Below are 13,066 nucleotides of genomic sequence, written 5' to 3' on the forward strand. Positions count from 1 at the left end.
TAAACCTATATATATAATACAAATAGAAATATTTATAGTCAAAGTTGATAAATTTTGATTTTAAAATATTGAAAAGGACAAATTTAGTATGACCAAGGGAGTATCATAAATTCATTACACATCCTAGCTTGATTCAAAACCTTTTTCATGGTGTGAACCTTTACAAAATAAGCTAGAAGAGACATCTATATGCTATTTCTTTATCATTACTCGTATTATACATGCGATGTATATCTCAAATTTGATAACGAGGCCAGTAAACAAAAGATAACAAACACGAGTTATTTTATTGGAGCTGATTGTTACATATTACTCTGTAGTATACGTTTTTGGTCCTAATTTGGACATGTTACAAGAACAATCAATAATGATACGTACGTGAATATAATAAAAAAAACCATAAAATTAAGAAGACAGTGAGCACATTAGTATGAAACAATGTGTAAATATTTATGACATATAGTCACAGTTAATTAATTACTATTAACAACTCGACAGTTTTTTCTAACTTCTCCTTGACTACCCGTAAGTAGTTCAATAGCGCCCATTCGAACCATAGAAGTAGCAAATTGAGCAAAGAAAACCTCGGGCTTTTCCATAACCTTTGATAGGAAAGCCGATCGTTGGTTTGTGAGTAATGCTGCATCTGATACAAATAAACCTTTATGCTGGTTTACACTTCGATAGTAATTGGAGTCGAAGGAGAGCGAGCTCTTAGGGTCCATTTCGAGAATAGTAGCCGGATTTTGAGGGTTTGGACAGATTTTTCTCAATTGTTGTGCGTATGCAGCGTCGAGAGAAGGATCGACATCTCCAACACCTGTAAAGTTGTAAAGCCTTCTTGCAACAAGGACGCAACGCGAGTTCCCGATCGTATGTGCCCCTATTAATTAATTAATTAATAATATATGATACACATCAATTAACTGTATAATTTACTTCTAAAGAGGTATAAATCAATTAAAGAAACTATGTACTATCTACGTATAAAACTACACTACTATCTACCTGATAGAGTGACAAGATCGTTAAGGTCAAGGCCTTTGACTCCAAATTGAGTTAGAAGAGTTGTGAAATTGGCATTTGCAGATGGTAAATTTGCACCTACTTCCGACGCCAATGACACCTTTCCGTCTTTCCTTCCGGTATAAACTGGCCACATTTCCTTTCGAAACTGCATGCAAATTTTCAATAACTATATATTATAATTTCAATTTCATCAATAATAAAGCACTAGAATTTTTCATATTCTAACAACAGAATCATTAATATTAAAATATATATATATACACCAATAATATATACATATATGTTCAAATTAAAGGCTCATATATAGTCAAACTAATTAAGACTAGTTTTAATGTGAATATATCGATCAATCAATTACGAGTACTACTTACTTGGAAGGAAACTGCATCTCTAGCTGCCAAGGCAAGAATGTCAGCACAAGATACAATTCCAGGACAGGCACCTTCTAGCTTCGTCTTTATTTCATCAATTATCTCGTATCCGGATACAGATCTGTTTGGGCCCGCCGTCTTCTCTGTTGTCGAATTTTGAACAGGATCCAACAGAATTGATGCATCACATCCCTAATTAAAGAGAGATTCAAATTCAATATATATATTAATTACCAATTAAATTAAACATATACGTACATGTAACCCTTCTCGATCTTTTCTTAACTATATATATATATATATACCTACCCTTACAAAACAATCATGGTAATGAAGCCTTAGAAGCTTGGCAGCCAAGGCAGGATTTGCACCAACTTTGCTCCATATGATTTCCCTTACTGTTTTCTCAACCGAAACCGACCCACATTTATTTTCATAATATTGCATCATCAAACCCCCAACATTATGACCACCATGTCCATGCCCATTTCCGCGACCATGACCATTATGACCACGGCCATGATCATTATTATTGTGACCAATATTACCACCCGCCATGCAGTCACCTACTAAAATGGAAGCAACCATTAATAAAACAAAAATAATACTAATACTGTTCTTCCTCATGTTTAATTGGGGTTCTTTAATTACTTCGATAATGTTTCGAGATGAGTCTATCTTCTGTACGTTCCAATACCTCTTTATATAGACGTACCAATGTCCTACGACTATATACATTGACATTTATAATCATTTGGCTTAATTAATTAGCTGGCGCGGATGTTGAATATTCTTGAGAAAATGAGATGAGATGAGTCTAATTAAAACTAGCACGATACCCACATAATGCGGCCGTGTGATGACGATGACAGATGGTGTAAGTAATTGAGGTAAAAATATTTGACTTAAAGGGTAGTAAAAATATTATACAGTATAATATTAGAGACGGATGATATATGTAACTTAATATTAATGGTCGGTGGTGTTTAAATTTAACCAATTAAAGTGTCCTAAGTAATTACTATAAGACCTCAAGTAGAATGTTGCTTTGGGCTACATATTTTTATAAAATTTTGCAAGTATATATATATATATATATATATTAGAGGGGGTTTGAAATTACATTTTGTAGTGTATAATTATGGAAAACATTATTTATAAATAGAAAATTGTTTCGTTGAATTGAAAGAGGAATTTTTTGCGTTTTTATAGAGAAAATGCAATTTTAAAAATTTCCTTTTAGATAATTTAATTTGTTGAAAACCCAATGTAATAAATATTTAAGAACGAAAGCATTTCTTTATCTACAAGAACATGGTACGTGGTCGAATAATGGTATACGTATTTCAGTTATTCTATTAAGAACATTAAATAAAATGAATGATTGGAGAAATCAACCAATTATTTATGAAAAGACTTATAAAGCATGCAAAACATGTGTATTTTACTATTTCAGGGATGATTATGTAAAATTCAGGGGTTATGTATATATATCAAATTCAAATGTTTAATTTATAATTATTTTTAACATGACAATACGTACCTAAGATAGGTAAGTCATACTGTATGGATCATTTTTGACAAAATCTGGAAAAAAGCTTAAGTAAAGCATTCAGTATTTATCTTAGATAAAACATGTGTATTTCAGGGGAAGGGGTTATATAAAATTCAGGGATTACGTATATTTATTAAATTCAAATGTTTAATTTGTATTTTTTTTTTTAACATGACAATACCTAAGATAAGTAAAGTCATATAGTACGGATCATTTTCCCATAATTTATATCGTAAACTATGGTCGAAATGTAATATATACACAAATGAATAACTGGTTTGGTGTGTATTTTTGGTCTATATAGATGAAGTATTTGCAATTTCGTTAGTTTGATTTTAAATAGTGAACATAACATGAGTTTCAAGGGTGTTTAAGATTACATTTCTAGAATAAATTTTACATTTAAAAAATGGCATATTTTTCTAAAGTTGCATTTTATCTTACGAAAACACAACTTATCTAATTTTTTGCCAAACAATTTTCTAAATATTTGAGTTATGCATAACTTAATAATCAGATAATTTGAAGTACAATCCTAAACACCTTATTGGTGATCATGTCATATTTCCGATCAAATTTAAGTTGCTCAATAAAGAGATTTGAACAAATACAATCACACTAATCCCTTAATTAGCGAGGCATCAATATATTATATCACATTTACTCCTATTTATTCATTAGAGGGACAATTCCGTTGATACAAAAAGTTTGTTTGGCTCTTGTTTGAATGGAAATTTTATAATGTAGACTTTCGACCTAATCTAAGATGATATATTGGTAAAACTAGTTAGTAGCTGATAACTGTAAGCTAATAGCTGGTAATTGTAACGGAATGCTGGTAGCTAAAACTTTTTGAATATATGCATACAACACAATTTCACCATGTCTACGACATGTGAAATGATTTACATGTAGTATTTGCTAGATTCATATAGTCTGATATACAACAAAATACAACCCGATTATACTATACTACGTATGTATATAGTTAAGTTTCAATTTAATATATAATATATATATTAATATATATATATATATATATATATATATATTAATATATATATATATATATATATGTCTCTTTTATAAAAGGCCTAATATGTAAATTAACAGACCATTACAGATGTATAATCTAAGCTAGTATTAGATCCTTATATTTCAACGATTTTTTTAAAAGGGTCATGGGAAGATTAAATGTATATAGTCAGTATGATATGTAGTGTAAGACTTGAATTTTGTCAATATAATCATATATAATCATTGAAGGTATATTGACTTAAAATAAAAAATGTAAGGATGTTGAAATAAAAGCCATTAATTTGCACGTCTTAATGATTCAATGATTTGGGATGAGATACATCTTCATCTTTGGAGGATCGACAAAATGTATATCATCATACCTGTATATTTTAGACCAATGATCATAGTTAATGTATTTCAATCTTAATCTCAATCTGTGATAGATTGATTACATGTCCTTGCATGCCGAACTTTAATAGATAACTTTTACTTTTAAGTATAACGAAAGCTTTTTTGTATTTAATGGTAAAAATATAACTATTTTAATTTGTATTTTAATTTTTTTTAACAACTCATAAAAATTATTTGATGTATTTTAAAATTTTAAATTTATGGACTATTAGAGAGGGATTCATGCAACGTGGGGACTTAGGTGGCGGGGCAGTGTGGTGGTGGTGATAACTGGTAATGGAGATAATGTTTGATATCAGATGCTATGTTGGAAAGTAAAAAAAGTTAATGTAAATAAAGTCACTCTCATCCGACATCTCTCTAGTTAAATATCAAATTAGATGTATATCACTTTAATCTTTATAATTTAACGGTATATAAGGAAGGTTAATAAGTAAATAAACCAGTTTATCTATATTATATTATAAAGCAAAAAACTCATGTCTAAATTTTAAGTTTCAACATTTATATTCCTAAAATGTCACCTCTATCAATTCTATATTTACCTAAAATAACTATATTACCCTTTTTATCTCCTGAAATCTCAACCAATCATTTTTTCATAAAATCATTTATTCATTTAATTAATTCAAAATCTTTTATCTCAGAAGCTGCATATCAATAAATCATAAAAGTTATATGGGTGTTCTTAAAATTCCACACTCTTTCGTTAGAGATGTCATTCGATCTATCTATATCTATACTATATTATTAAGCAGATCTCCCCTGTCTACATTTTAAGTTTCAACATTTACTTTCCCAAAATATCCATATATCAATTATATATTTATCTAAAATAACTATATTACCCATTTTCTCTACTCAAATCTAACCAAACATTTTTCTATAAATCATTTATTTATCCAATTCATTCAAAATCTTTTATCTCAAAAACCGTACATCGATAAATCATTAAAATTATATGGGTGTTCTTAAAATTTCATGTTATTTCATTAGAGATGTCCTTCGATATATTTTCGACGAATTTTTAAATCCAAGATCAAAACTCGTACAACTAAGACATTTAGCTATTATACTATATTATCTATCACCTCCTATGATCTATCAAGACCTATCACCCCATCATCTCGCATTCTCACCGTAATTGCTCACGTGTTTATGAAAGAATAATTAATCTCAAACACCGCGGAACAAAATAAAGGGGGGTATATTCCAGCAATCAGCTCTTCTTCCGTTACATCTCATACCGAAAATTAGGAGAAAAAATATTTTATTAAAAAAAGAAAGAAAGGAAGAAAGAGAGAGAGAGAGAGAGATGTGGGAATCGATATTTCTGACGGTGGCAGCGACCGCCGGGAACAACATCGGAAAAGTTCTTCAGAAAAAGGGCACCGTCATTCTCCCCCCACTCTCTCTTAAACTCAAGGCAACTCCCACCCCCATCCTTTTTTTAATTATTATTTCTTTTTTTTCTGTTTATTATTTATTTTATTTCGTGAGTGTATAATGTACATTCTCCTAATGATTAATTAATATTGTAAATGTAAATATGATGCAAATATATTAATTATATATGTCTGAAATTGCTAATATGCGTGTAGATTTCTTTTTAAAAAATATGTTAAATTATTTGGTGGCTATTATTGATCCAGTTACATTAATTAAATCATATTATACACACACACACACACACACACACACACACATATAAGTTGGATTATTATTATGGAAAAAGTCTAGTTTGGATTTTTTCAAGTATGGGGGATATAAAATCATCAGACTTAGCTGTTGTTGTATGTATCTGATGCTTCTTTCGCGGATGCATGTTATTGATTTCCGGCTATAGTTGGATATATTTCCAAATATTTTACAGTTGGTAGGCCACTAGTAGACGATGACCAAGCACAATGTCGCACGGACTTGGCTAGGTAAAGCTTTCCCTAAGGAGATTGGTGTGGCTTCTAGAAATTGTTTGCACATATTAGGATTTGAGTCGGTTTTGCCTCTAAGTTAACGCCTAGGAGTCAAGTATGTGATGGTCCTGTGTAATACTTGATAGCTGAAAGAGAAAAGACTAGTATGCCTAAGAAATATATTATTTAGACACAGAGGAACCGTTCTTTTTTCACATCACAATTTGTTTAATACAATGCGGCAAAAAAGAGTTAGATGCAAACTTTGGTCATTTTCTATATATGCATGGAAGTAATTTTGATTGAGATTGCTATTTGAAGGTGAACCAATCTTCTTGTAAACTGTAACACCTGCATATAACCAAAGCTTACCTGTAGATTAGTTGAAAACTTGAAATATGTGTTTATTTATCCACAAACTTTCATCTATTGAGGAGAATTTGATGATGATCTACATCGGAAAATATTAATTTGAGGCTTAATAATTTAATTGGATGTTTCATTTGTAGGTGGTAAGAGCATATGCTTCTAATAAACCTTGGCTGATAGGCTTTCTCATGGATATCTTTGGGGCATTGTTGATGTTACGAGCATTATCACTAGCTCCAGTAAGTCTCTTATCAAGCTTCTCTTTGTCTATAACGTGAATTTCTTGTTCGTCTCAAGGGTGCTTTTGGGAATGTGATATGAAACTGATTGTCTGATTTTGAGACTTGAAGTAGCAATGATAAGTTGATTATATAAAGCTATTTTTACAAATTTTAAAAGGGTCCCTTTTACATTTTTTGTCATTAGTTACACAAAAATCATAATTCACCAACACCAATAACTGCTGATCTGATATCACAACTTCATCAATGTTTTTTTCTGTAAGTGTTTTCTGTGTCTATTTGGGTGCCTAGCCTCTAATAGCTATGTTTGCGTTACCAAAATGTAAGAAGAACATCAAAGTAATATCTCCAGCTACATGTTCTATTATAGTTGGTTATCTACTTATCTGAATTTGATTATTAAGTATCACATAACAAATGCACATTCAAGCATCACGTATTCATCCACATGTATCTGAAATATCATTCCTATAACCTTTTAGCGAAAGTAGACTATCAGAAAATGACATTTGTTATTAATGGTCATCATGTAATTTGCAAGATCATATCCGACTTCTATGTTTCATTCCTGTATGTCCTGTATATGCTGTAGGTTTCTGTGATTCAACCTGTTTCCGGCTGTGGCCTTGCTATTCTGTCCGTCTTTTCTCATTTCTACCTGAAGGAAGTCATGAATGTTGTTGATTGGATGGGAATTACATTAGCTGGCCTTGGCACCATAGGTAATGTGAGTTTCCAAAGTTTCTTTTATAAGAAAGCTGTTCTATAAAATCTGATTATCTGATACTACTATATGCGATGAATGAAGCTAATGAATAGTAGTATCAGTGATCAAGTATTATCATCTGGTTGCTTTGAAAATCTTCTAGAACTATAATTCAGTCCATGATTTGCGACTTATCATGCAACGATTTGAAAAGCATGCTTTTTCTTCATAAAGTGTTGCAAAATTAAAATTGTCTAGCTAAAAGTTCATTTTCAAAATAGTATTATTTTTTGTTGAATATGCAGGAGTTGGTGCGGGAGGGGAGGAGCAAAAAGCTTCCTTAATCTCTATCTTTCACTTACCCTGGCTAGCATGTGGCGTTGCATTTTTGTTTGTAGGTATCTTACTCTCTGCACCATCTGACTTGAGTTTATTTGTGTTATATGGAATATTTACTTGTACTCTGCCTGGGCACATTTCACTTGCCTCTTTCATTTGGTGATTTTGTTTATGTCATTGATTCAATATTATTGGATAATGATGTAATATGTTAAAGTTATTTAGTTAGTGTAGTTAACTGGTGTCAGGCACCAACCGTTGGTATCAATATACTATTTGCTGAAATCTTGCTTGTATATACCTTGATCTGATGCCCTTGATTTTTTCCACGTACCCTCTGATTGCCGCTCATCATTTGCTCAACTTTTACTTCATCTTTTCGTGGATGCTTTTGTACATACGTCTTACATAAATAGGAGTGTTATATTTTTGATACCTAAATATGTGTGTGTGTGTGTATCAAACACACACTTTCTTATATTAGTTCAAATCTAATATATAGATGTCTCGTTCCAGCTATGTTTTCAACCACTTGGTCTTGTTCCATGTTTGTATAATAGGTTGTTATGGTTCTTCATCTGTTAAAAGAAAAGGTTATCAGGTTGCAGTTATGATTTTAAGTTTTCTTTTTGTAGGTGCTCCTGAATGGATGGCTACGTATTTACAGGCGTCAGCGAAGAGAGCAAGAGCTGGTATTCTCATCTCCAACACAAATTATATTTCGGTTTTGTCATCTAGTTTTAATTCTTAAGTATTGTTTTCAAATATATACAGATGCAGTCAGAAGTTGTTGAGGAGATTATATATGGCTTGGAATCTGGCATTTTGTTTGGGTATATTTCTCTTTGAAATGGAATATAAGTTTGTTTTTTGTATATGCTTATAAAAGTTTAGCAGTTTTTGTTAGCTTACATACATAAACATGTAACTAAATTATGAAACTCGCATCTAAATCGGGATTAAGTATTTGGTTATAGTGTACGGACGTATGTTTCATTTTTCGATTTCCTGGCATACATTTGGCCGGACCTAGTAAAAATTGTATTTAGGCTTTTGACCTGTGTGGACACACGGAGAGTGTATGATAACAATCTGTTAATATTTGAATAACTAATAATTACGGAGTACTATTAAAGATTATGTTTACGTATAAAACAATTTGTATTATTTAAATCCTTAATTTCGTGACACAAATTTTCTTGGAGCAGATGCTAATATACTATTTGTTTGGCTTTACATCCATCCCAGGGTATTATATTCTTATTTGTTATATTTGTTAGTGTTGGTTTTATAAATATTAAAAAATTAAATAGGAAATTTGTTTCGGTGTTTATTAAAAGAAAAGGGGTCATTGTTAATATTTTGAGAAATAAGGGTTATCATAAGTTTTGGAAAGATTCTTTAGTTAGAGGAAGGCTTATCTAGTAAAATTGGTTGGAAAGAGGGGTTAGTTGATAAAATTAGTTCAATATTAAGGATTCAATTGATTTAATATGAGATTCTCTTATTGGTCAACTAGCGCTCTTTTTATCAGAATGTGTTTTCCTATAATTATGTTATGATGATTATAGACTTGGGTGGTGTATATAGTTCCAATAAATGAGCCTCTACATACATCCCCTCTATGTAATGTATCACTGCAATTTTATTTAGGATTATATCTCACAACTGCAGGATTGCATCTGTAATTTCAAAAATGGGATTTGTATTTCTGGAGCAGGGATTCTCAGCGTTGCTAGTTCCAGTTTGCATTTCAATCAGTATATGCTGTAGTGGTACAGGCTTTGTTTACCAGGTCTCTGAGATATCCGCCATCTTCGAGAACAATTTGCAATAGCTTTCCTTAATTTATCATTTTTGCCCATCTGCTAATTTTCTTTGTTTGGATTTAATTAAAAGACTATTTTATCGTGTATAAACAGACACGTGGTTTGAAGCATGGGAGAGCAGTTGTCGTGTCGACATGTGCTGCAGTGGCTTCAATCGTGACAGGTGTACTTGCTGGTATGCTTGCTCTTGGAGAGCGATTGCCTGAAAGTCCAACATCTCGTGCCTGGCTTTTGCTTGGATGGTAATATCAATTTATACTCTATTTTTTGGAATGTTGTTTATTCATTATTAGAGGTGGCAATTTTTATTAGTTTATAGCTGGCTGTCTGGCCACATTTTATCTCAGACGGAGTTGTACTCCCTAGTGTACATAAAGGGGTTAGCACCTCCTAAATAGCTAGCACATTATATATGAAAGTTAGAGGTGGCAAAATGAATTGGTAGGGCGGTTTGAGTAATTGGTCAATGTTAGTAGTTCTGTAGTTTTTATATGGAGGTTGGGGTTATTTGGCCCTGAACGCTTTTTTGAATTATTGTGTCATAAACTCGTAATATTGGCCCAATTGTAATCTCTTGTAAGTTTTTGAAAACTGTAGCAGGCACAAGCAAGGTTCAACCTGACCTGCATTAAAAAAATTCCTTAGTTTGATGACCCACCCATTTTACTAACTTGGGCCATAATCTTAACATGGTAGACGATCTGATATTCTGTCTGGGGTCCAACTGCAGGTTGCTTATAGTTACTGGTGTTATTTTATTGGTAACTTCAACACGGTTAATTCGTTTACTTCCTCGGAAGTGGCGACAAGTAGAGAGGAGGCAACCTAGCTCTCTCAGAAATCGGGAGCCAAGCTCAAACCCTAGTACCATTATCCAGACAGCTACATTGCATCATTTGGTAACATCTCCATCTAAAGCAAAAGTGTGATGGAGTTAAGGTGATAAACAAGATGAAAATGTCCAACTTTTAAGTTGTGTTCAAGTAGAATTTATACACATTTGAGTCGATTAGAGCCGGATGTTCCATAGTTCCATCATGTATACAAAATGTTACCGTTTCCTGAACCAAAACGTAGTCTATGAGGGTGCAAAGATATTATGACAAATCTGGGTATTGTTATAGATTGAACCGAGCCAAATATATATTTTATGTTCTAGTTGTCATTTTAATTTTGATTTTGATTTGGCGGATGTTTTTGAAATTAGGTCAGTCATTTTGAGAATTCTAAATTGTATAGTTTGAAAAAACAAAAGAGAGTCCTTTAAAAGAAAAGAATTGATACGATAAGAAGAGAATAAAAATAACTGAAACTTCTTTTCAAATCTTTTCAATTCATTTCCTTTTCATCTTTAATGTTTCATTTTTGAGTTTTCTTTTTAAGGGATAAGAAAGGAATGGGGAAGAAAACATATGTTTTGGCATTCTTGAGTTTTTTTTATTAAAAGAAAAGAAAAGTGATAGAAAGGAAAAAAGAGGGATTTTGGAGCCAAATTCTTTTTTCTCATTTTTGGCCAGAAATGGAAGGATTTGTGTGAGAAAGTTTAATCTACCATTTAAAGATATATAGTGGGTTCTAATAATTATAAAGGTATAAATGTAAAATTATATGTTTTTATCCTTTCTTTTCATTCTCTATTAACTCAAGAATACATTCAAAATCATTTTATTCACTTTCCTTTTTTTTAATGATAAAACTCAAGAATATATTTTTCCAATATAACTTTTTATCTTTTCTTCTGTTATCCAATCTTCTCCTCTCTTTTCTTTCAATAAAAACTCAAGAATGAAGCATAAAAAAAACTCAAGAACTCAACTTGTTTTAAAATCATTTAGATTCTTTTCTTTTCCTTTTTTTATAAAAACTCAAAAACATAGTGTTAGTGCACTTAGATATCATAAATCCTTTTAAAAAATAACCTAATAATCCTCTTAAAATCATCATCTTTCTAAATTCTATCCATTGATTTATTCACATTTTATCAATTTATCATCTTGTTGTTAGGATGAATTTTAGATTGATTAATTGGGATGAATTTTAGATTGATCAACGGTCAATTTGCCAATGAAAATGCTTTACTAAACATAATGATATTAAATATGTTAGCATTGAAGCTTCGTAATGCTTATTGGTATGCTTCATCAAAATGTCAATCTCCAATGGTCAAAATGACGATCAAAATACTTTACTAAACATATTGAAATTAAATATGTTACCATTGAAGCTATGAGATGCTTATTGGTATGCTTTATCAAAATGCTTTAGAGCATAATAAAAGTGTATAAATTTTTGTGGGGCCAAACTTTACTTTTTAGCATATGTGTTATACTCAGATGAAATTGAAACTTTCTATTCTTGAAAGTGTTAGTTCAATATGTTGAAATTATTTCATGACGTATTGTTGAGGTGATTGGCATATTTGAGCATGTTGTATATACCATGGGTCCATGGCCTTAGGAGAATATATCATTTCCCGTGATCATATGTTGCTAAATTGATGTTTTCACTTCGGTTTATGAAATTCTATAGTCTCATAAGTATTCGTATAGCTATATAGGGGATGTTGAGCCTCTACTTTGGCATGCTTTCTATTGTTGTTGCATTCTACTGATATCCATGTGTGATATGACCGATGTGACTATGCATGTTGTCTCAACTCTCGACATTTAACTCTTAGTGGATCAATTTTATGAAAGTCGCTTTGTATCCCCATCTTTGATCCTGGAGACCGTGGTATGTATTTTCTTGATAAAGGTTGGTGAAGTCGTAAAAAAATCAAAGGCATTTGCGATGTTTGTACCAAAAATACCAAAATAATGCAAAATTTTGCTGCAAACCATTTCCAACCAATACGAAATTGTGTAAATTTTTGTATATAACACTAGTATATAATACAAAATTATGAAGCTAGCAAGAGTACTACTTCGTTTAAACCAGTGGCGAAGCCAAGATTTTGGATTGGCGGGGCTAGGATTTTTTTAACATACCTGTGACAAATATCATGTATGTCTCATCTAACATAACCATTGTGGTTCTAGATTATAAGCGACTAGATTCTTTCGTTTTAAAAAAATATTCTAAAAGTTTTGTATAGTAATTCAACTTCATATGTATTAATAACTCTATGGTTTTACTAAGATATTTATCATAAACTAATAAGTTGTAGTTTCATTCATATGAGTACATGACACCCCTTAAATTTGTTTGATACAAAAATATCAACTCTCAATAAATCAAAACAGATATAACTTAAAAAATCTCATATAATTCCGATTTAATAAT

General features: G+C 31.3%; 2 protein-coding genes across 2 annotated transcripts; one reads left to right on the forward strand and one right to left on the reverse strand.

Annotated features, from left to right (window-relative positions):
* Positions 1–473: 473 nt before the first annotated feature.
* LOC122593800 (peroxidase 24-like) lies at positions 474–2,027 on the reverse strand. Its single transcript, XM_043766254.1, has 4 exons — positions 1,710–2,027; positions 1,401–1,592; positions 1,009–1,174; positions 474–883 (listed from the first exon to the last, which is right to left on the reverse strand). The coding sequence occupies exons 1-4, from the start codon at positions 2,025–2,027 to the stop codon at positions 474–476; spliced, it is 1,086 nt and encodes a 361-aa protein (XP_043622189.1).
* Positions 2,028–5,609: 3,582 nt separating this feature from the next.
* On the forward strand, positions 5,610–10,955 carry LOC122584289 (probable magnesium transporter NIPA9). The gene is made up of 9 exons (XM_043756501.1): positions 5,610–5,812; positions 6,809–6,907; positions 7,503–7,632; positions 7,922–8,010; positions 8,591–8,647; positions 8,730–8,788; positions 9,630–9,750; positions 9,878–10,026; positions 10,515–10,955. Exons 1-9 carry the CDS (start codon positions 5,702–5,704, stop codon positions 10,711–10,713), a joined length of 1,014 nt encoding a protein of 337 aa, XP_043612436.1. The 5' UTR covers positions 5,610–5,701; the 3' UTR covers positions 10,714–10,955.
* The last annotated feature ends 2,111 nt before the right edge of the window (positions 10,956–13,066 follow it).

Source organism: Erigeron canadensis, chromosome 1 (assembly GCF_010389155.1).
Source record: "Erigeron canadensis isolate Cc75 chromosome 1, C_canadensis_v1, whole genome shotgun sequence".
Taxonomy (NCBI): Eukaryota; Viridiplantae; Streptophyta; class Magnoliopsida; order Asterales; family Asteraceae; genus Erigeron; species Erigeron canadensis.

What these genes read in the sequence shown, in the direction of transcription:
- LOC122593800 (XM_043766254.1), bottom strand. Translation starts at nt 2,027, where the DNA reads ATGAGGAAGAACAGTATTAGTATTATTTTTGTTTTATTAATGGTTGCT. An exon ending in ACCATGATTGTTTTGTAAGG is followed by an intron (nt 1,593 to 1,709) that starts GTAGGTATATAT and finishes CTCTTTAATTAG; the next exon opens with GGATGTGATGCATCAATTCT. An exon ending in GAGATGCAGTTTCCTTCCAA is followed by an intron (nt 1,175 to 1,400) that starts GTAAGTAGTACT and finishes ATTTGCATGCAG; the next exon opens with TTTCGAAAGGAAATGTGGCC.
- LOC122584289 (XM_043756501.1), top strand. Translation starts at nt 5,702, where the DNA reads ATGTGGGAATCGATATTTCTGACGGTGGCAGCGACCGCCGGGAACAAC. An exon ending in GAATCTGGCATTTTGTTTGG is followed by an intron (nt 8,789 to 9,629) that starts GTATATTTCTCT and finishes TCACAACTGCAG; the next exon opens with GATTGCATCTGTAATTTCAA. An exon ending in GTACAGGCTTTGTTTACCAG is followed by an intron (nt 9,751 to 9,877) that starts GTCTCTGAGATA and finishes GTGTATAAACAG; the next exon opens with ACACGTGGTTTGAAGCATGG.